At 47.1% G+C, this 24329-nt stretch overlaps 2 protein-coding genes across 3 annotated transcripts in view; both read right to left on the bottom strand.

Moving 5' to 3' along the window:
* The window catches only part of ofcc1 (orofacial cleft 1 candidate 1), a 60835-nt gene extending 57050 nt beyond the window's left edge, over positions 1-3785 (bottom strand). Inside the window, exon 1 of one of the 2 annotated variants that reach the window (XM_084703291.1) lies at positions 3652-3785. The gene's annotated coding sequence lies outside the window, so the exon portion shown is untranslated. The remainder of the gene's footprint in view (positions 1-3651) is intronic. The other variant, XM_084703287.1, reaches the window with a different exon arrangement.
* On the bottom strand, positions 3654-22831 carry LOC146274613 (uncharacterized). The gene is made up of 10 exons (XM_084703292.1): positions 22270-22831; positions 21050-21125; positions 12874-12940; positions 12342-12509; positions 9932-10036; positions 9247-9327; positions 5826-7381; positions 5595-5666; positions 5166-5299; positions 3654-3778 (listed from the first exon to the last, which is right to left on the bottom strand). The coding sequence occupies exons 2-7, from the start codon at positions 21065-21067 to the stop codon at positions 6936-6938; spliced, it is 885 nt and encodes a 294-aa protein (XP_084559418.1). The 5' UTR covers positions 21068-21125; positions 22270-22831; the 3' UTR covers positions 3654-3778; positions 5166-5299; positions 5595-5666; positions 5826-6935.
* Positions 22832-24329: the final 1498 nt, after the last annotated feature.

Raw genomic sequence — 24329 nt, 5'->3', positions numbered from 1 at the left:
AGGAAAATGTGAAGCCCTCTGTGACATGCTTGCGTGTAAAAAGGGCTATACAAATAAATTTGATTTGATTTGATTTGAAGAGGAAAAGCTTGATAATTACCTGGGGGGTCGGGTGGGGGTGGGGTTACATCACCGAAACCTATTTTTGAGCCAGGAAAACCCTTGACATGATGGATTTAAATAAAGATTTAACCATAGCATTAGTCTGGAGGCTACATGCTAGGTAACATTAGTCGGGAGGCTACTTCATGGTGAGGTAGCCTCAGTTGATATTCCCTCTCACTCCAGAAAAGCCAGAGTCTCTCTCAACCAGAACCTGATCGATTCACTGAGGAAACATTAACTTTAAGATCTGTTTACCCTAAACATGTGTGTGTGTGTGTGGTATGTGTTTACTGTACATCCGGTGCCCCAAGATACATTCCTCGTCTACATGTTAACAATTACCCGTAACTCTCTGTTCCCTACAGGAAAATCTGAGCTGCCCTTCTTGTCCTGTTGGTGTGGTAAAGGCTTTCCTCTCCTTTGCACCCCTCAACACCCCTGAACCCCTGTTTGCCTCACCTCCACTCCACACCCCTGCTAGCCTCACCTCCACACCCCTGCTAGCCTCACCTTCACTCCACACCCCTGCTAGCCTCACCTCCACACCCCTGCTAGCCTCACCTCCACACCCCTGCTAGCCTCACCTCCTCTCCACACCCCTGCTAGCCTCACCTCCTCTCCACACCCCTGCTAGCCTCACCTCCTCTCCACACCCCTGCTAGCGTCACCTCCTCTCCACACCCCTGCTAGCCTCACCTTCCCTCCACACCCCTGCTAGCCTCACCTCCTCTCCACACCCCTGCTAGCCTCACCTCCCCCCACACCCCTGCTAGCCTCACCTCCCCTCCACACCCCTGCTAGCCTCATGACAACACCCTCAGGTGTAAATACAGCCACTGTCTCAACAGCACAAACAATCAAACAAGAATTCCAAAATAATTTTGGAAGCGGAAGCAATTAATCAGTTTTCCAAGCAGTTTCATGGCAGCCCCCAATCAGCCCCCAAACTATACAAACATCCAACTGGATGCTGTGGCTCATCTGCTGTACCATCGTTTCCCACTTTCAATAAAAGCCTCATCAGCTGCACAGTGAATCAAAGGGAAGGTAAACGTTTAAACGTTCTGCATGCACATGCACACACACACACACACACACACACAGGCTTGCAGGAGGATTCTCCCAGTGCCCTGCTCTCTGCCAGTCTTACTGGGGCAAAGCCCCTCCCTGAGCTCCTCAGTAATGCCCTGCAATCTCCTCGCTGAGCATCTCTGCAGACCGAACAACAAAACACTTTAGGAGGAAGTGAAATGAGTGTAATTGCTGGTAAAGCGGTTTAGCCCACACATCCTGCAGGTTGGGCTGTAAGCTCTCAGCGCTGGGACGGCAGGCAGCCTCTCCCAGCTGTAAGCTCTACAGCATGTGGGTTTGGACATATTATGTTAATATATTGCTATTATGTTGTTAATATAATGTTCATATTTTTGTTGAGTGGCTAATATGTTGTCATTAAATTGTTATTCTGTTATGTGATTAGTAAATTGTTAATGTGATTATTATTATTGTTATGCTCCTGTTTTTATTATGTTATCATTCTGTTGCAACCAAGTACACATCCACTGTGATCAAGGGGTTGGTGGGCTGGTGCAGGGAGGTGAGGGGGCTGGTGCAGGGAGGTGAGGGGGCTGGTGCAGGAAGGTGAGGGGGCTGGTGCAGGGAGGTGAGGGGGTTGGTGCAGGGAGGTGAGGGGGCTGGTGCAGGGAGGTGAGGGGGCTGGTGCAGGGAGGTGAGGGGGCTGGTGCAGGAAGGTGAGAGGGCTGGTGCAGGGAGGTGAGGGGGCTGGTGCAGGGAGGTGAGGGGGCTGGTGCAGGGAGGTGAGGGGGCTGGTGCAGGGAGGTGAGGGGGCTGGTGCAGGGAGGTGAGAGGGCTGTTGCAGGGAGGTGAGGGGGCTGGTGCAGGGAGGTGAGGGGGCTGGTGCAGGGAGGTGAGGGGGCTGGTGCAGGAAGGTGAGAGGGCTGGTGCAGGGAGGTGAGGGGGCTGGTGCAGGGAGGTGAGGGGGCTGGTGCAGGGAGGTGAGGGGGCTGGTGCAGGGAGGTGAGGGGGCTGGTGCAGGGAGGTGAGAGGGCTGTTGCAGGGAGGTGAGGGGGCTGGTGCAGGGAGGTGAGGGGGCTGGTGCAGGGAGGTGAGGGGTGATGGTTCTTTCATCACAGAGCTGTTGTGCCCCAGCCTCAGATCAGACTAAAGAGCCTTGGTACATAGTAGCGGTCCACAGTCTACAGTACAGTAGAAGGTTCCAGCAGCAGATCAAGTCCCTGAGCCCTCAGCTGGTCTGCGGCTGCCAGCCCTCACAGATATCTGTTCAAGGTAGCACACTCACCCATCTCACACATACAATACTCTTTCACATACAGGAAATGCCACATACAAAAACTTCTTTTCTTTCTAAGTACAGCCTAATATTCAGAGATTAAGCTTTCTCCTTAATTATTTTCATTTTAATTAGTAAATCTTAATTAACAATGAACATTTACCCTTAAAAAATGTTGGCTTCGGAATGAAGAAGGGGGAAAACTAGAGAATAAATATGACAGTGTTGCTGGGACCCCAGGGCAGGATTACTGATGCAGGCACACTCCCTTATTAAACACATTCTAAATTAAATGCCTCCATGAATTTTGCACAGAAATATATTTTCATAGTTTTGCATGCCAAATGTGACATTTTATATTTTAGATTCATCTGCCGCAGTCATTTTGGGGAAATGTCATATAAACAAAGATTTTGTCATTTACCAATGGAAATTACTATGCATGGCAGCCTGGCCACCCCCCCCCCCCCCTTCTCCCCCTCCCTTCGCCTCGGCTGCCTGTTTCAAGTCAGCAAGCCATAAAAAATCTTTATCTCTCTGAAACACAGCAATTTGGGAGATAATCGAATGGTGACTGGGGGGCAGAAATGCCAGTCTGAGGAATTATACCACAATCTCCCCTGCGTTTACAACCTTCCTCAAAGCCAGTTGTCACCCTGGAAGGAAAAGCTGACTGAAGATTCATTACAACTCTAACCCTGCATGGTGGTACCCCCTGCCTCTAACTAACCCTGCATGGTGGTACCCTGCCTCTAACTAACCCTGCATGGTGGTACCCTGCCTCTAACTAACCCTGCATGGTGGTACCCTGCCTCTAACTAACCCTGCATGGTGGTACCCTGCCTCTAACTAACCCTGCATGGTGGTACCCTGCCTCTAACTAACCCTGCATGGTGGTACCCTGCCTCTAACTAACCCTGCATGGTGGTACCCTGCCTCTAACTAATTCAGTGGTGAATGTAGGAATTCTTGTCTGTGTGGTGTGTGTGTGTGTGTATGCGTGTGTGTGTGGGGGGGAAAGACCGGCAGATTGAAAGAATGGAGAGACGTAACACATAGCTGTCAGGATCCATTCAGACCAGGATTTCACATAATTACATCAGTTGACTTCAGTAAACGCTCCAATCCCTCGTCTCATCCAGTGACATCTCACATCAGGACACAAAGAATCCTTCCCACATAAACAAACAAATGCACTTCCTGTTGATGTGCCTTCTGTTTCCTCTCTGGGATCCTACCTGCCAGAGTTGACGCCTTTCCGCAGCCCAGGGAGCAGAGGGTCCTGGGAGTTCTGTCGTCAGGTTGCCGTTGGCGATGACTTCCCCCTGTTGTTCCCATGGCACCTTCAGTGACGGGCTCTCAGCTCTGTGTACACAGCAGCTAACCTTGTTAGCCACCACTGCACATCCCACTTCCCTTGTTCCACTGTTGCCAACAGCGTCTGATCTAATAACACCACAACCAACATCAACCACTGCTCCTCCCCCAAGTCCCAGCTCGGCCTTTCAATCTGATCACAGCTAATGTAATACAGTCTCCTCTCCTGTCTCCTTACCTCCTGTCTGCTCCTCTCCTGTTTCCTCACCTCCTCTCCTGTCTGCGTCTCTCCTTTCCTCTCCTCCTCTCCTGTCTGCTCCTCTCCTTTCCTCTCCTCCTCACCTCCTCTCCTGTCTGCTCCTCTCCTTTCCTCTCCTCCTCACCTCCTCTCCTGTCTGCTCCTCTCCTTTCCTCTCCTCCTCACCTCCTCTCCTGTCTGCTCCTCTCCTTTCCTCTCCTCCTCACCTCCTCTCCTGTCTGCTCCTCTCCTTTCCTCTCCTCCTCACCTCCTCTCCTGTCTGCGCCTCTCCTTTCCTCTCCTCCTCACCTCCTCTCCTGTCTGCTCCTCTCCTTTCCTCTCCTCCTCACCTCCTCTCCTGTCTCTTCCTTTACTCACCTATCTCCTCACCCTCTCTCCTGGTTTGAAATACATATTATTGTTCCACATCGAAGGCTACAGTTTCTATCCTTGTATCAAGTATTTCACACATTTTCATCAGTCAACAACGAGGCACAGAGCGCTTCCTAATGCAATTATTCAACCTCCATTAAATAAAAAACAGTGAAAGAGACGAATAAATGAATTACACATTGCTTTTTCTACACGTCGGGATCCTTATCTGGGAGTGAGGAGTGATTCCTCGTTGAGTCTCAGTGATGTAGCCCCAGGTTGTGAACACATAGCCTCCCATGTCTACCAGCCACCCACCAACCATATCAGAAGGAATTTACTGGGTTCAAGGCTGTGTACAGAAGGTCATCTCCAACTGGATTCAACTGACAGCGCTGGTGTCCAACTAACCACCCACTACAAACAGCAAGCACACAGAGACTGAGCTACTCTCTCTTGATGTTATCATGTCAGCCTTGAATGGTAGATCATAATTACTCCAAACTTAAACATGGCTGCTGCCTCGGGGCCAGCGGAGATGCGTGGTTCCAGACTGGAGTGGATGGAGCTAAGATGGCGTCTCTTCTCTTCTGAGCACAATGACATGGACAGGTTTTTTCATGCCTCCCAGCCATCTTACCCACAATGCAGCAGTGGGCTGCGCCAGTCATCACAGCGCAGGGTGGAGCACATATAAATGATACGTCTGTTCAAATGTCAGCCAAATACAAATGGTTTGCACCAAATTAATGGTTGTGTTCATGGCTGTATATGCATGCTGGTGATGGAGTGCAGTAGTGTGGAAGTGTGGCAGGCTGGACCCACCGTGGAGCCAGGTGTGGGTCTGGGTTCTGGACCCACCGTGGAGCCAGGTGTGGGTCTGGGTTCTGGACCCACCGTGGAGCAAGGTGTGGGTCTGGGTTCTGGACCCACCGGGGAGCCAGGTGTGGGTCTGGGTTCTGGGAGCACAGACAGCTGCATCAAACTACAAAGCTACATCTCAGACACTCAGCACATAACAGCACAACATTCTGTACTGTTACTAGTGTTTAAATAAAAACTCATAACATAGTCATTTAGCAGACACTCTAATCCAGAGCGATTTACAGTAAGTACAGGGACATTTAAAGCACTTATATAGTGCTGATTGTTTCTGTAATTTTAAATCATTTCACAAACAGGAAATATGATCTGACAGAGTAAATATATGTTAATATCTGTACTCTGAATATGTTTTGAGATGCAAACTAGTACCTTAGTTTTACTTCTGAGGAAGGATGTGAGTTTTGAATTCCAGTTACATTTCCCTCTCCGATGCTGTGATTTCTGCAGGGGTAAAAACAGACATCTAGAAAGTCCCACAGCATAACACAGGGCTTCACAGATCATTCTATAGGGATTATTTGTGATTTTATGGCTGATTATTTTATATTGATGAATGGTAATTGTATGCTGATTATTATATAGTAGTGTTAAGTCACCTACTGCTTGATGAATATCACTCTTCACTGCCTCCACTCTTCACTGCCTCCACTCTTCACTGCCTCCACTCTTCACTGCCTCCACTCTTCACTGCCTCCACTCTTCACTGCCTCCACTCTTCACTGCCTCCACTCTTCACTGCCTCCACTCTTCACTGCCTCCACTCTTCACTGCCTCCACTCTTCACTTCAAATATGTGGATTCTACTTAGCTTGAAGGTGCAGTTGGAGAGTAAATCCACATTCTGAATGTGTGTTAGAGCAGCAGTCTGCAGTAGAGCAGTCTGCAGTAGAGCAGTCTGCAGTAGAGCAGTCTGCAGTAGAGCAGTCTGCAGTAGAGCAGTCTGCAGTAGAGCAGTCTGCAGTAGAGCAGTCTGCAGTAAAGCAGTAGAGCAGTTTGCAGTAGAGCAACTCTCCAGCTGATCATCCTCATGACTCAAGTCTAGCTGCTGTCTCCATCCCGCTGCCTCTGTGGACACCCCTGGCTACCACATCTCTCTCTCTCTATGTTTGGTCTAATTTGCAACTCCTAATTCTCTCTCTCTTTTCAAGTCAGATTATGTCTATAAATACGCTCCATAGTTTTCTTCTGCAGTTTAGATATGCATTAATGTTTGTGTTTTGCTGCATCAATGGGACTCCACATTCCTCCTGCTCCCCTGCTCTCTCCTTGTGCTTCTGATATAGGACTCATTTCATAAGCTTCTTCACATCTTTACGCTACTTCACAAAATCCCTTCTCCAAAAACACAAGCAGCTGAAAAAATAGTCACGCTCTATTTTTCCTGAAAAGAGTCTTAAATGGTTGACAAACCGAGGCGGAAATCCAGACTTGAAGAAACAGGAGTATAATGAAAACAACACTATAGCCACAAAAACTAAATTAATAGATTTTTTTTTGAGAGAGAGCACATTCTATTTTCACACAACATTCGATTTAAATCAACTCTCTAAATCTGGGCTAGAGCTGAATCAACAACACATTAAGTAGCTTGAATTCACGTCACACAGACACACATTTCACTTCAGTGACTCTGAGAGTCAGCTCAACTACATTACAAACAAAACTGGGCAACTTTTGAAAAAGCTCTCAAAAAAAGAAAAGAAAAGAAAGTTAAAAGAAAGAAGAGGAGAATACAGAGACGTGGAGCAGCAGAACACCATGATGCCCATCCCAGCGGGGGCGGGGAGGCGTGTGTCCATTAGAAGCCCCGTAATGGGCTTCCCCTTGCAGCCTGCTGGATATGGGAGATGACATAGATAATCTCTTTGTGGCACTGACCTGCTCTGCTGAAAGGCTGCCAAGCGTGATCATGTCAGCCTGCACCAGCTCCCTCAGCTGCCTGGAGTAGCAGGGGATCACCTCTCCGTCCCTCCTCCTCCCGCCCCCCATCTCCTCCTCGCTCCTACTACTCCCCTGCTCCACCAGCACCCCAGCTTCCTCTCCTCGCTCCTGCAGAGCCCCGGCCTCCTCTCCTTGCCCCTGGCCAGGACCGCCTGGTCGTGGCCCCGGGTCCTCCTCCTCACACACCTCAGTGTGGCTCCTGGCTGCAGCCACACCTGGACAGACACACGTCAGTGAGCACACCAGGACACACACACACACACAGGCACACACACACAGGCACACACACACAGGCACACACACACAGGCACACACACACAGGCACACACACACAGGCACACACACACAGGCATACACACAGTGCATGATAAGCAAAGCTGACACCATCAGTAACAGTTTTGACTTACCACTGTATTCAATCCTGGACTTTGCTTGAAATAAAACATTTGCATTTCATATCCTTCCTTCTGAATCACTCAACACACACACACACACACACTGTACACATCTAACCACACACACACTGTACACATCTAACCATACAATATACAGGGAAATAATAATGCTGGTGCTGAGATAATGTTTCTGTCGCTTGGCACTGATACAGCAGTTTCTCTCCAACCAGCAGCTCCAGCTAGCTGACCACCATGCTGGCTGCTTATGTGTGTTGTTCTTGCGGATCTGAGACGTTCACTGTGTGAATATTCTGCAGCTGAGCCGCAGTGTTGCTTAGACAGCATTACCAGCGAGCCTCGACCCTTCCTTGCTGCAGCTGAGGAGGTATTACAGCTCCTCCCCACGTCTGGAGTCCAACACGCCAGGAACACACATTTGAAAACCACCCGGCTTTCATCTCCAACCAAGAAGACACTGGAACACTCGGAGATTACACACTGGCCTGTGCTGTGAGCCTGTGTCTGGGCCCCGGGCCTGTGTCTGGGCCCCGGGCCTGTGTCTGGGCCCCTGGCCTGTGCTGTGAACCTGTGTCTGGGCCCCTGGCCTGTGCTGTGAGCCTGTGTCTGGGCCCGGGCCTGTGTCTGGGCCCCTGGCCTGTGTTTCGAGCCTGTGACAGAGCATTCACAGAGCCCCAGGATCCCAAGGACACTGTGACAGCATGGAGGGTGCTTCCTTGGGGTGCCTGCTTCCACAACAACAGAAGGTGACTGTCTGACAGTACTGAGGCTCACTGTCCTACTGCTGCTGTCTGGAGCTGCATGCTAGCAAAACGGAGAGAGAGAGAGAGAGAGGGAGGAAGAGAGAGAGAGAGGGAGAGAGAGAGGGAGAGAGGGAGGAAGAGAGAGAGAGAGAGAGAGAGAGAGAGAGAGAGAGAGAGAGAGAGAGAGAGAGAGAGAGAGAGAGAGGGAGAGGAGAGAGAGAGAGAGAGAGGAGAGAGAGGGAGAGAGAGAGAGGGAGAGAGAGAGAGAGAGAGAGAGAGAGAGAGAGAGAGAGAGAGAGAGAGGGAGGGAGAGGAGAGAGAGGGAGGGGGGGACTGTAAAACTATAAATCCAAGATCCTCTTTAGTTTTTTTTGCAGGATTTCATGTACATTGTCAGACAATGTAAGGGCTGCTAATCTCGGTGCTACAGCTAAATCCACAACAAAGCCAGATAATGGCAGCGGGCAAAATTCTAGCATGTTGAAGCAAGTCTAAACCCATCACTTGTGTGCTGGAATTACAAGGCAGATGCGTCAAGTCTGCAGAGGATCCTGTTTGACTGTCTTCTGCCGAACAATGGGCAGCTTACACCACCTCAGAGTGGCCTGTTTGGTGTGTACTGAAATGAGGGCCTAGCTCATGGGGAGTGCCAGTCCTGCTGCACAACAAGGACCTGCTCCTAGAGAGAACAGCCGTGAGATGCAGGTCTGACTGCTTGTCTTTGTTCTGTATGAGAAGTTGCCTCTTTCCAGTCATTCTGTAAGCCAACAACACTGTATTGTCTGGTTTCCAGTACAGGAGTCGGGCGATGTTGTGCAGGGTTGTTGAGATTGAGGAGAGAGGGTTTGGTGAAGCAGGTATGAGAAAGGGAGGAAGGAGGGAGGAGGAGGAAGAGAGGCAGGAGGAGGAAGAGAGGAGGCTCACCTGGTAGATCCAGGAAGGACTCTGCCCCCAGTAGATCTCTCAGCCTCTGATACAGTCCCTGTTCGTCTTCCTTTCTGATGCCTGAAACATTCAAACAGTCAGGAGTCAAGCTCCAGTACCATGTGACCAGGTACAGACACGTGTGTTCAAGTGAGCACTACTACCAAAATCATAATAGTCAAGTATCTTTTAACTTGTGAAGCATTACAACTGCTGTTAGCAGTCAGTGAGAGCCTTGTCTATTCTGGGGTCATGACAAACAGCCGTCAACATGTCCTTCTGTCATCCTGTGAAGGGATCTGGTTCAGGGGATCTTGTGATAGGACAAGGCAGGGATATCCAAAAGATACAGATGTGATAGCTTCTCTGTTAATAGTCAGGTTTCATTATAACATGCATATCACTGGAATCCCTAGAGCACAGTTTTAATAGGAAGATGGGGGCACAGCAATAATGGCTCTGTGTCTGTCACTAGCAAGGAAAGCCAAGGCGAAATGAAACTGACCAATGATATGTAACCTTCATCAATGACAACCAATGAGAGCACTCGCTGGAGCCATCTGTCCGACCATCAGCAGAGGTATTTACATAGCCCATCCTCCCGTCAGAAACGGCTGGCCACCAGTGATCTTTCTCACCTCACTTTAATGAACCAAGGAGAACTATTCAGACAGAAGTGGCGTACTTAATTCCAGCTCATCTTCCGAGTCGACCCTCTCCTTCCCACACCGCCCTGGGTCGGCAGCCCCCACCATCGCTGGGTCAAAGTAATTTCGGGCACGTTCATTTCCTGTGGAAAGTATGTGAGGCGAGAAAAGGAGGGTGAGAGGGAAGGGGCGGGGGGGCTGCAGGTTTAGGTTGGTGGAGGTTACTGGTTATTAGAAGCATATGAAGCGAAATGTTAATTTTGAAACCCACACTGTTGAAGGCAAGGCAACGCGGCTACCTGATAAGGCGAGCACTGGGCGTACCAGCGCTGCTCTGGGCCATAATTAGCATGCCGCCAAAGGTCACACCAGCCAATCTCTTAAATACAACTGCCATATGTTACCGGTGTTCAAAAGGAACTAATGAGAAAGTGTACAAGTGAAAAGTACTCGGAATTTCAAAGACAATACCCTGTAAATGGTCTGGGGTCAGCGGGCGAAGGCCTCTGTAGGTTTGGGGGGACGAACTGGGGGGAAATAGAAGTGAGGCCTGTGTCTCATCGACTTCTTATTAGCAATCACTGACCTATGGGCATCAGAGCTGCTCTGCAGAATTGATGTGAGTCCAGTCCTCCAGGGCTGTTTCTATTAACCAGGTAGCCCCGTTGAGCTGCTTTCTTAACCTCAAATCATTCTCACGGCCTGGGAACATTTCACGACTATATCCCAAGTCTAAATTGCTTTCCTTGTGCTGTGTTTTGGCAGAGCTAAATGAGGAGCGGTGTGTTAAACCATCCTGTGTTTTCCACGCGAGGATCTCATATTTACACTAGAGTATCAGCGCCTGGACGCATAAATACGTGTTTGCTTAGGAGCTGTGTGTGTGTGTGTGTGTGTGTGTGGAGAGACTGTTCTGTAAACATGTCAGTGACTGTCACTAAAAGATTCAAACACTGACACTTATTAGAGTTCAAGTGTCTCATGAATTTCAGTCCCACCGTAAATTAACTGTGAAATTCACATGTTTAAACTCCTGTATGTCGTCGGCGGGAGTTTGAACCATTTTGCCGCAATAGCTTTGAGCATATGAGGATCATTTTTTCAGCCACATTTGCATAACGGCGGCAGCTCAGAGGATCTCATCTTTGATCATATCTTTGATTTACCCAAATAGTCTGGCTCTCCTCCAGTACTCTACCCCCTAATAAACAGCTCAATTCCCTGTTCTTACATGCAAGCTATCAATAACCTCCTGTTCTCACCTCACAGCTTCACATGCAGTCGTTAGAAAAGAAACAGAATCACCGAGCTGAAGAGTCACTAAACATGCTCCTGTCTGGATCTGGAACACGTTTACTCTTATTTTACTGCTGACATTGAGCCCATGTACTGAAGAAGAACATTATTATTATTATTAAGTATTATTATTAGTAAAAAGATAATTAAGAAAATGTTATCTAGCACATGCTCGGAGGAAATTGAATTCTTTGCATTCCGAGTAAAGGCATAGATATACAATTATAGATTTGCAGGAATTTAACTTATTACTCTTTATTTAACAAGTATTTTTAATTTAAGTACTTAAAGCATTTTTGTCTTTAGGATAGAGTCTTAAGCACGCAAACACACACACACACACACTTTACACTCAACCTTGGATAGTCCAATGAGAATGCTTCCCATGAATGATTGATTTCACACACAGGGTGTGTGTTTGTGTGTGTGTGTGTATGTGTTTGCCTTCAGGAGGACTACCTCACCTAGGCGTGGGGGTTAGGGTTAGGGGGAGATACGTAGAAAGGGTTAGAGTTAAGGGGAGACACGTAGAAAGCACTTCTACTGGGATTCTCCAGTCTCTTTTGCACTCTGCATTCTAGTGTAAATAGGTGACGGCGTTTGCAAAGATTAACATTGGACTAAAGAACAGAGTAACAAAAGCGCTTTTGCCTCCAAAAAAATAATTAGCTAAAACTGAATTCTGACAGATCACTACCAGTCTGGCATGTCTACAAATCTAAACGCATCCCAGTTTGATGTGATATTCCTCAAGAGTTGTCCTGACACAGTGAATTATAAGGGGGCATATTCCTCTGCGTTATGGGCCCTGGGCTGGGGTTCGGGGGCGTTGCTGTGCGTATCTGCGAGTGAGGAGGTAGGATATGTAAATGCTGCTGTCTCCGGTGACTCCAGCCCTCCAGAAGGCTTTCAGCTCAGAGTGGGAGTCGAGGTTGAATGTGCTTGGAAGGGGGGGGGGCTTCTACAACACCCACTCCTGGAACACTGGAACGCTCTCCTGTGTGTGGAAGTTATAGCAGGCCTGCTTGTTAGGACATGCTAGCTGAGGAATGCAAGGACCGTGGCCTCGAAACGTAAAAAAAAATACTAAAGTTAGATCAGGAACAAATCCTCCATCAGGCGGTTTGAGTGTGATGAGGAGGGAAGCCTCACCTCTCTCAGCGCTGGGCTCTGGTGCCTGCCTGCAGCTCTGCTCAGCAGCCTGGGTGAGATCCAGCCTGTCGCCTCCCATCTCTCTCCCTCCTGGACGCTGACAGGATGGAGACGTCCCTCCATCGAACGCTGGGTTTACAACACCTTCCAACGGCCCTCTCTCCTCCTCTGGGGAAAATAAAGAAATCAAATTAATACATTAAGTACTTTAAAAAATAAAACAGCACAACAGCAAGGTCAGAATCAAAGCGTTTAACTAAAATACATGACGACAGCGAGACACTCCTTCTAGAGATTCTTCTACCCGCAAATACTGAAGCGCATTCTCCTCAAATGTCACTAAAACACAATTAGGTTAAAATTAAATCTGAATCTTGCAGGAGAAGGGAAAAAAAGAAGAAGAAATGATTAAAATAATTACAAATTGCGCCCTGACAAGCAAGAGCAAAATTTAGCCCAAAGCCATTTGTCTGTAATTAGTTAATTAATCCTTACACAAATTATGAGCAATAACTCATCAACCAGGACTCACCCATCAGAAATTCAGCCGACTTAGATTTCTTCTGCTTAGCTTGCTCCAGAGCCTTCTGCTGCAGCTTCTGGAGGGAAATTGTTAAATGAATAAATTAGCTGCAGAATGAAGATCATCATTTATGATCCGCAACTAACGCAGTATTTTAAATATGGGACGACACCGAAATGTCATTTAATTTACATCGCCGCTAAAGGGGTCAAGCCCTAATTGAACAACAGGAGTGGATAAAAAAAAAAAAAAAAATCATAAATAGATAAGAAAAGTTGACATGAATGCGTAATGAAGGTCATATTAAAATACTTTTCCCCCCCCATTTTCTCAAAGGAAGGGTAACAACCCTCTCTCCTGGAAGCTGATGCGTGTGTTCACAGGGTTAGGGTTAGATGATGCGTGTGTTCACAGGCTGCGTGAGAGCCGACTCCTCGTGCAGATGAATATGGAAAAGCCCTTCCTGTTCCTCACCTCCACATGCACATAGCCTGAACAGCAGTCAGACAACAGTCTTTAAATAACAGACTTCAAGCTCCTGTTATTTGTGATAAGCTTTGAGAATATTCAGTGAGGGATTTAGCAGAGTGCTAGAGAGAGTGATACAAAACAAATTGCACAGAAATAAGCCCTAAAAACACCCAAAGTTCCAGTGAAGCCTTTCTCATAAGCCCTGGCCTCATGGACAGCCCTGAGTGAAGGGAGCTCTGTGACAATGTGTTAACTTTGATGAACCTCCGACAGAACCAGGGGCATGTTCTCCTGATCACATGTTCTCCTGATCACGTTCCCACCACCAAGCCCCACCCTTCAAGCCCAGAACCATCCACAACAAGGAAACCTACTTCCACAATACAGACAACGCATTGTTTGCTATTTGTAGATGTATATATGAATCCATCTAAGTTGCATGGAAGGGAATCAGGTATGGTTTCTGAACAGCCACATGTAAAGACCGCCTGCTACTCTCCTCTGGAGGTCTGTTCTGGAAAGCAGAACTTTATGAAAACCATTTGAAACCAGGACAGGATGGGACCAACAACAAGACTCCTAATTCTATGATGTCTGTGGACAAGATGAACCAAGGTTAATTATATAAGTAGCTGTTTTTGTCATGGATACGTTTACGATGTTTACAGTATAGACATCAGGAGACATACATATTCTGCAGTTCAAAGCACATGACATTTCAATTTAAAGATTTGTGTATGAATATTCCAGCAATTTCAATGAGCTGTCTCCATGCCCATGAACAGCCTGTATTTGTATACAATATTTAATTTCAAAGACAAAATCAAGGGTAGGAGGGTGGGGGAGTAGCTCATTCTAAATGACAGAGCAGTTAGAATTCTGGGGGATACAGTCCAATCTGGCAAGAGGAGTTTTGTAAATCTGTTTTTACATCCAACAAGCCCTACAGCCAGACATTCATTTATACCATAGAGATTAATGGTTATCTAATTGTAACTTATTTAAAAACCATTTTCTTTTCGACTGCGTTTCAATCAATTTCTCCCAGTAGCACAGATCAGGTCGACTTCAGTGTTTGAGCAGAGCTCTGTGTTTCGGTGTCACATCCTGTTCTCTCACTTGGATGCCTCCTCTGAAGGAGGACTGTTAGGATGTGTTGGAACCACATCCACAACAACACCACATCTCTATTACAGTTTACGGAATAAAAACTGAAATGACATGTTCTGCTTCTATGAATTAAGATTTGACGGACATGGAGACCATTGACATATATACATGTATATATGTCTATGATGGAGACTGGGTCATCTGCAGACTCCTGTTTTGTACATTTGTCACATTTTAGAATGTTTAGAGTCTCCCACTATAAACAATAGTTGTATATTTTCAAAGTTAATCGTGGTTATTATGACCTATTATGACCACCTTTTATAAGAAACATTCTACAGAACATGTAAGGATGTCTAATAAGGAACATTCTAGAGGATACATTGAGACAAGACAAGGCCTGGCTGTTGTTTTACTGTAATTAATCATCAAATTAGCACAGTGTGGGCGGATTACATGCTTTTATTTTTTAAATCATTGTTTTTGCCCTTGAGACTGAAGACACTTTGAAGAGGAAAGCAAAACCCAGTTAATTATCACATGTTATGTTTCATCTGCGAACTAACAAAAACTATGTTTGTCTAATTATTGTTGAAATTCCAAAACATAGAGCCACCTAATTTATAGCCTCCCCTGTATCCATGCCCTACAAACTTTTTACAAGCAAGATTTTTGCCTCAGTTCAAGTTTGGTGCGTATAAGAGTAGCCCAGTCAATCACACAGTGGTCAACCAATAACCAGCATTTCTCTCTCGCTCTCCACACAAAAGAATGATCTCTGTTTCTAACAAATGTTGATGTTCCAGCGCAGCCCCAGGTTTGGTGTAGTCCTCGGTGACACACAGCCTGAGCCACACGTACGAGCCAGGGAGCACTCACGCCCCCAGCTCAACCCTTTGGTCATTGTCACAAAACATAGAAGTCACAGGGCAGTGTGTGAGCGTGTCTACCTAGAGAGAGGAACATGGTGCTGCCAGCTGACAGCACAGCCCTTTCAACAGCCACAGCTCTGCTAGCAGCCCCATGCAGACGCTGCCCATCTGAAACTATCAACAAAAACTGCCTCCACAAAACATAGGTAGGGCTGAACAGTTGTGACAATGAGAGCAGTCTGCCAGGCTGCGTTCCAGAGATCCCAGCACACATTCAGGTCCCCACTACAGCGCAAGCAGGGAAAGCACGCGCAGAGAAGAAGTCATTCTGACACGGCTCCCCAGTGAACACTAATACATTAAATTCACGGTGCTGTTTTGGAGTCATGTGCCAAGAATAGCTGGTACACTTTAGCAGGAAGGCAGAGTGCTGAACAGAAACACCCTCAGTTTATTCTCCTGTCATATGAAGGCTACACCCTCACACACACACACACTCCCCCATTGAGCCCTGCACGCAAAATGCTTACTTTGCGGTCAGGATGTGAAAAAATATAATTTATAACCAGTGACAAGAAGAAAAATCTTTATGAAGTTTTTTTTAAGAATGTGATTGTTGTCAGAAGGAATTGGGCACAACAGTGGCTTGCTGGGTGGTGGGGCTAGCTAGGAGGGCTGGGCAGAGCTGGGGCTGGTGGGCGCGAAGCGGACCAGCTCCACGCTGAATTCTACATACTGTACGGATCAGCGCCCAGTTCAGCCCAGTCACATTCAATCTGCGATCAACCAATTGTGCTTCATGAAACCGTCAACTCTGGTTTCCATCTGTGTGTCGTCTCTGGCGCTCTGGTAAACAAGCTCTGAGCTGGAAACACCACTCGGGACAGGGCTGGGGAGGCAGGGCTGGGGAGGCAGGGGGGAGGCAAGGGGGAGGCAGGGCTGGGGAGGCAGGGGGGACGCAGGGTGGAGGCAGGGCTGGGGAGAGGAGGCATGGTGGAGGCAGGGCTGGGGAGAGGAGGCAGGGTGGAGGGAGGGCTGGGAAGAGGAGGCAGGGTGGAGGCAGGGCTGGGGAGAGGAGGCAGGGTGGAGGCAGGGCTGGGGAGAGGAGGCAGGGTGGAGGCAGGGCTGGGGAGAGGAGGCAGGGTGGAGGCAGGGCTAGGGAGAGGAGGCAGGGTGGAGGCAGGGCTGGGGAGAGGAGGCAGGGGGGAGGCAGGGCTGGGGAGAGGAGGCAGGGGGGAGGCAGGGCTGGGGAAGGGAGGCAAGGCAGAGGCAGGGCAGAGGCAGGGCGGGGGCAGGGCGGGGGCAGAGGCAGGGCGGAGTCAGGGCAGAGGCAGGGCGGAGGCAGGGCAGAGGCATGAGGCAGGGTGGATGCATATTCAAATCATTGAACTTGAACATGAACTTTTCATGCTTTTGCCTGTCTGGATCACCGTGGAGAACAAGCTGCACACAGCACCAGCATTCTTTCTGAAGCACATTCAGAATGTATTATCCTTTTCAATCTTCAGTGTTCAGATCTAACATGTTTGTCTGAGGCTGCACAGGAACAATGACAGAAACAGCATGTTATGGTTTTAATGAAGCGCATGTTCCCTCTGCAGAGTGAAGGAGCTGTTCACAGCTGTTCAGAACGGAAGTCTATTCCAATCACATACATTTACCTAATTAACACACACATACACCTTTAAGGACAGTATACACACAACCCTAACCCTTTAAGGACTGTATACACACTAACCCTTTAAGGACTGTATACACACTAACCCTTTAAGGACTGTATACACTTGCCACTTTAAGAGGATTCAACATTTTATAAATGTGTCAACTTCTGTTCCATGATACAAACACATTTTTACAATAATTTCCCCCCAAAAAACAAATGTTCAATTTAAATTATATGAAGTCTTATAGGGTTAGGGTCATATGAAGTCTTATAGGGTTAGGGTCATATGAAGTCTTATAGGGTTAGGGTCATATGAAGTCTTATAGGGTTAGGGTCATATGAAGTCTTATAGGGTTAGGGTCATATGAAGTCTTATAGGGTTAGGGTCATATGAAGTCTTATAGGGTTAGGGTCATATGAAGTCTTATTGGGTTAGGGTCATATGAAGTCTTATAGGGTTAGGGTCATATGAAGTCTTATTGGGTTAGGGTCATATGAAGTCTTATAGGGTTAGGGTCATATGAAGTCTTATAGGGTTAGGGTCATATGAAGTCTTATAGGGTTAGGGTCATATGAAGTCTTATAGGGTTAGGGTCATATGAAGTCTTATAGGGTTAGGGTCATATGAAGTCTTATAGGGTTAGGGTCATATGAAGTCTTATAGGGTTAGGGTCATATGAAGTCTTATAGGGTTAGGGTCATATGAAGTCTTATTGGGTTAGGGTCATATGAAGTCTTATAGGGTTAGGGTCATATGAAGTCTTATAGGGTTAGGGTCATATGAAGTCTTATAGGGTTAGGGTCATATGAAGTCTTATAGGGTTAGGGTCATATGAAGTCTTATAGGGTTAGGGTCATATGAAGTCTTATAGGGTTAGGGTCATATGAAGTCTTATTGGGTTAGGGTCATATGAAGTCTTATTGGGTTAGGGTCATATGAAGTCTTATAGGGTTAGGGTCATATGAAGTCTTATAGGGTTAGGGTCATATGAAGTCTTATAGGGTTAGGGTCATATGAAGTCTTATAGGGTTAGGGTCATATGAAGTCTTATTGGGTTAGGGTCATATGAAGTCTTATAGGGTTAGGGTCATATGAAGTCTTATTGGGTTAGGGTCATATGAAGTCTTATAGGGTTAGGGTCATATGAAGTCTTATAGGGTTAGGGTCATATGAAGTCTTATAGGGTTAGGGTCATATGAAGTCTTATAGGGTTAGGGTCATATGAAGTCTTATAGGGTTAGGGTCATATGAAGTCTTATAGGGTTAGGGTCATATGAAGTCTTATTGGGTTAGGGTCATATGAAGTCTTATAGGGTTAGGGTCATATGAAGTCTTATAGGGTTAGGGTCATATGAAGTCTTATAGGGTTAGGGTCATATGAAGTCTTATAGGGTTAGGGTCATATGAAGTCTTATTGGGTTAGGGTCATATGAAGTCTTATAGGGTTAGGGTCATATGAAGTCTTATTGGGTTAGGGTCATATGAAGTCTTATAGGGTTAGGGTCATATGAAGTCTTATAGGGTTAGGGTCATATGAAGTCTTATAGGGTTAGGGTCATATGAAGTCTTATAGGGTTAGGGTCATATGAAGTCTTATAGGGTTAGGGTCATATGAAGTCTTATAGGGTTAGGGTCATATGAAGTCTTATTGGGTTAGGGTCATATGAAGTCTTATAGGGTTAGGGTCATATGAAGTCTTATAGGGTTAGGGTCATATGAAGTCTTATAGGGTTAGGGTCATATGAAGTCTTATAGGGTTAGGGTCATATGAAGTCTTATAGGGTTAGGGTCATATGAAGTCTTATAGGGTTAGGGTCATATGAAGTCTTATAGGGTTAGGGTCATATGAAGTCTTATTGGGTTAGGGTCATATGAAGTCTTATTGGGTTAGGGTCATATGAAGTCTTATAGGGTTAGGGTCATATGAAGTCTTATAGGGTTAGGGTCATATGAAGTCTTATAGGGTTAGGGTCATATGAAGTCTTATAGGGTTAGGGTCATATGAAGTCTTATAGGGTTAGGGTCATATGAAGTCTTATAGGGTTAGGGTCATATGAAGTCTTATAGGGTTAGGGTCATATGAAGTCTTATAGGGTTAGGGTCATATGAAGTCTTATAGGGTTAGGGTCATATGAAGTCTTATAGGGTTAGGGTCATATGAAGTCTTATAGGGTTAGGGTCATTGTTATCCACCAAAGAGTTTCCCATTAAACAGCATTGGTTGCTGTAGATGCAAAAACATAATTAGTATTCAGTCTTAATTAATCTATGCTGGCCCCCTTTAAGTGAATTACCCCATTATGTATGCATGTGTGCTCCTTTGATGCTAACAGATTGTGTATGTTACAGGGGGGGAAACCTTGAAAGATGACTTTGAAAACTTTCAACCAGAAAATGTCACTACAAGCTTATGAATTGGCTTGGAGACATGCCAGGGTTGTCCTAGAATACTGAATGTTTACACACTGAACACTTTATGCTAAAGCACTCCAAAGCCATAAATCTATCCTCAAATATTTCACACCCAAAGACAGTAAAGTCTCACCCTCACCCTGAAGACCCTCACCTGAAGACCCTCACCTGGAGACCCTCACCTGAAGACCCTCACCTGGAGACCCTCACCCTGGAGACCCTCACCTGGAGACCCTCACCCTGGAGACCCTCACCTGGAGACCCTCACCCTGAAGACCCTCACCTGGAGACCCTCACCCTGAAGACCCTCACCTGGAGACCCTCACCTGGAGACCCTCACCTGGAGACCCTCACCTGGAGACCCTCACCCTGGTTCAAACACCCTCACCTGAAGACCCTCACCTGGTTCACACACCCTGGAGACCCTCACCTGGAGACCCTCACCCTGGAGACCCTCACCCTGGAGACCCTCACCCTGAAGACCCTCACCTGGAGACCCTCACCCTGGAGACCCTCACCTGGTTCACACACCCTGGAGACCCTCACCTGGAGACCCTCACCCTGAAGACCCTCACCTGGAGACCCTCACCTGAAGACCCTCACCTGGATACCCTCACCCTGGAGACCCTCACCTGGAGACCCTCACCCTGGAGACCCTCACCCAGGTTCACACACCCTCACCTGAAGACCCTCACCTGGATACCCTCACCCTGGAGACCCTCACCTGGAGACCCTCACCCTGGAGACCCTCACCTGGAGACCCTCACCCTGGAGACCCTCACCCTGGTTCACACACCCTCACCTGAAGACCCTCACCTGGAGACCCTCACCTGGAGACCCTCACCTGGAGACCCTCACCTGGAGACCCTCACCCTGGAGACCCTCACCTGGAGACCCTCACCTGGAGACCCTCACCCTGGTTCACACACCCTCACCTGAAGACCCTCACCTGGAGACCCTCACCTGAAGACCCTCACCTGGAGACCCTCACCCTGGAGACCCTCACCTGGAGACCCTCACCTGGAGACCCTCACCTGGAGACCCTCACCCGGAGACCCTCACCTGGTTCACACACCCTGGAGACCCTCACCTGGAGACCCTCACCCTGGAGACCCTCACCCTGGAGACCCTCACCTGAAGACCCTCACCCTGAAGACCCTCACCTGAAGACCCTCACCCTGGAGACCCTCACCTGGAGACCCTCACCTGGAGACCCTCACCTGGAGACCCTCACCCTGGAGACCCTCACCCAGGTTCACACACCCTCACCCTGGAGACCCTCACCCTGGAGACCCTCAACCAGGTTCACACACCCTCACCCTGGAGACCCTCACCCTGGAGACCCTCACCCTGGAGACCCTCACCCTCACCCTGGAGACCCTCACCCTGGAGACCCTCACCCAGGTTCACACACCCTCACCCTGGAGACCCTCACCTGGAGACCCTCACCCTGGAGACCCTCAACCAGGTTCACACACCCTCACCCTGGAGACCCTCACCCTGGAGACCCTCACCCTGGAGACCCTAACCCAGGTTCACACACCCTCAACCTGGAGACCCTCACCCTGGAGACCCTCACCCTGGAGACCCTAACCCAGGTTCACACAGCTCCTCCCCCCCCCATGTTCAGAGCAAAGAGGGGAGAGGAGTACTCACGCTACTAGAGACGTCCATCTCCCATCACAGTACAGTTCCTTCACCTTTGACCTTTCTCCTCAGCCAGTGTCCAGACCTGCTGGGTGAAACAGAACAATCTGAAATGAGACATGTTGTGCTCAGCAGTTAGCTACAGTATTGGATTAAAATAAATACAACACCATCTTGTGATATAGAACGATTTCTAAGCACTTTTTAAAACTTAATTTATTTGGGTGGAGTACAAATTGTACTTTGAAAAATAATCTAAACTTGAAGTTAAGTTTTTTATTACAAATATCTAATTAGTAATATAAGTAGTGATACAATATTGTTCGGTATTTTTTATGTTTTTTTTTCCTATGGTAATTCTCACAGCACAAGTTCCTGCTGAAACAGCTAAACAAACCTGAGGCAAAATGTGAAACATTATCCCTCACCATGGCAGGGAGGATGAAATGCTACACTTTTTCACACTAAACACTGCACCACTGGGTGTGATTGAAAAACGTGTTAAGCTGTAGAATCACTTCTTAGTATATGTGAGGAACACATGTGTTGTAACAAGTGGGCCCAGTGTGTTTTTGTAATTGTTTCAAATTACAGGCTTCGTAATAACTCTGCAGAGTGAGACTGTGTAGTTCATACACATTAACCAGCCAAGACCACAGGATATCTTTACCCTGCTTGGAGGAGCAAAGAGCAGATTGTTCAAACAAATGTGAAATTCTTAGTTAAACTTCCAGCAGTCTATTTATCTTGTTCATATTCCTACCTATCACCAGGTGACCAAAAGACAAACACTCCTGGATAAAAGTAGTCTTTCCTGAATGAAAGTGAATTAAAACCAGTTATACATTTTGTGATTTGTTTTGAATTTCTAACAGAGATGTGTGTTGAGATGTTTAATGAGGTTCATAAACGTGATGCTGTCAGACAGCCCAGATAATTGGTAGTAAAAGCTGTAAGAGTTTCTCTGCCAAACGCAGCAAATCCAGGCAGTGTGATGTCCAGGAGTTCCCTAACCACAGAATAGGCTGACTCACTGCAACTCTGGGAGCTAGCGCCAGCTAGCCGTGTGAACACAGGTGAAATGCAATTAGTTAGCCGTGTTAACACAAGTTAACAGCAACTTTGGGAGCTGGTGCCAGCTATCCGCGTGAACACAGGTAAACAGCAGCCTCCCAGTTTCACAAACAAAAGCCAAGGCTGGCTACACATCAGGGGCCCGTTCTACGTACGTCGCTAATTCAGTCAACTGGATTTGATTGTTGACGATGTCATTATCTTGGATTGTTCGGTTCTTCGAAGATCATTCTGGACTTGCTGTCATAGCAACACGTCCTTTAGCTTAAACCTGCTCGGGAGCAGGATTATTTTATGTAAACAAGATTTGATTGCAAGTAGGCAATAGACATAAAGAAGAGACGCCGCATCGAACGCTACTGCCTACTGGCGCTGACTAGACGTGGGGCCGCCATCTTGGAAAGGTCCGATCGCTCCACTCAGTGTAATCTGTTTGGTTGAGGCAATGAGCTGTCAGCGCATTTAATTAATCATACCGCACTGAATACCAAACGGATTTTCACACGGTTTGTGAAATACAGTCGGTGCCACTTGTGTATTTCTACAATAGCATTCTTGTGTCAGTTGTGTCATCTAAGTCAGTGTTATGGAATATGACATATCAAGTCTCAGTTCATAGCCGGGTATACACCGGCCGGTGCAGTAAACATAGGGCTAGGCTAGCTTGCTTGCTACAATTTCAGTACAGTAATATCAAAGATTCTTGCTCAAAATTTCTCAACGTTGGTAAGATTCTATTCACAAAATGCAACAAATAGGACTGTAATGGTAAATATTACTTGTGAAAAGTAATCCCCTGAGCCCTATTTAAGATGGTTCGCCAATTAGAGCATGAATATGCTGCACAGTGTTGCGGCATCTTGTTTATTCTGCTGCTACGCAACTGGGAATTTGACCTTTCCAAGATGGCGACTGCATTTCTCGCGCCCAGCAGCCAATGCGGCGTCTACTCTTTATTATGTCTAACCCTAACCCTGACCAATTATCACCCTACCTCACGTCACACAACTGTCAAGCAGGCTCAACTGCACATGTCGGTTGCAAAAGATAACTTCTCCCCGGTCTATTACACTTGGAGTGGCGATCAGGTCATCATATATCTCTGGCCACTGGATTGCAGGGCTTGATATTAACTTTTTGAGGCTCTTGGCCTTTGGACAAATATATTTACGTTTCACTTGTCTATGCACAAGTCACTTGACCCGATACCCTTAAATAGCCTGACCAAGTGATCGGGCAAAACTAGCCTGGCTAACGGAGGTCGCTTTCTCAGTCAAAAGACAAATGAAACAGGCTCGGTTAAAGAAATCCGAGAAGCTGGCTATCTTCATCAGGCTCGAATCTACATTAGGCAGTCCTCCCTGACGTTTCTGGTGTAGTATGGAGTGAAATACAACATTGTGCACACTGCCAGGGAGCGAGTCTGACTGAGGCTAATGTCAAAACAGTGTAACGGGGATGCAGTCTCACTCAGACATGTCACATGACGTGAAGACATGGTTGCCGCTCGACTATGCCGTCTGTACCGGGCGACATTCTCACTCAAATTTCAAGACTTTCGTGACCTGAATCAAAATTCTGATGCGACAGATCAATGGGTAATCGCTTTCTCTCTTAAAGGCTGTCCTCCTCGACCTTTTTGGACTTTTTAAATCAAACTATTTGTATTATCCGTGTGGTACTTTGCCATTTAAAATGCTATCCTTTCCCGGTTTTCTGCAGCCTCATTGCGCGCGCATCCCGAATGTTTACAAACAAAAAATTGGTCTATGGGCTATATAGAGGGTTTTCACGGCGCGTCATCAGACAGGAAGTCGCCATATTGGAGGCACTCTGCATCACAACAAAGCACATACACTAAAGTACATCCCGAACGTCGTTAAGGAAAATGGTTCATTATCACCGTGTTTCAGGTTGTACCAATAGGACAGACCGAGAAAGACATTTGGAATATGTTTGGTTGATTAAAGACGTTATTGCGTTACTGACTTTGGCCTTCACAACACAACTGGTATTGATAACTTGGTACTGCATCTTCTTCACCCATCCGCACACCATCTGGTTATAGGCCTCCAAACCTTTGTAGGATTTAAGGTATTCCGCTGTGTATGGGCTCGGCGAGAAAACCAGCTAGTTGAATAAATCGGGATATGCAACTGAAGGAAGAATCACCGGGTCGTCACGGATCTAAGAAGAGGGAGCTAACTCGTAGGGA

Source organism: Hypomesus nipponensis, chromosome 8 (genome assembly GCF_054491055.1).
Source record: "Hypomesus nipponensis isolate SF chromosome 8, ASM5449105v1, whole genome shotgun sequence".
In the NCBI taxonomy this organism is placed as follows: Eukaryota; Metazoa; Chordata; class Actinopteri; order Osmeriformes; family Osmeridae; genus Hypomesus; species Hypomesus nipponensis.
Note: the sequence above shows the minus strand (reverse complement) of the source record. Positions and strands in the feature narration are given on the sequence as shown.

Coding starts and splice junctions, on each gene's coding strand:
- LOC146274613 (XM_084703292.1), bottom strand. Junction 10,037..12,341: donor AGAGCCCAGCGCTGAGAGAG/GTGAGGCTTCCC, acceptor TACTTTCCACAG/GAAATGAACGTGCCCGAAAT. Junction 9,328..9,931: donor GGAAGATGAGCTGGAATTAA/GTACGCCACTTC, acceptor TGAATGTTTCAG/GCATCAGAAAGGAAGACGAA.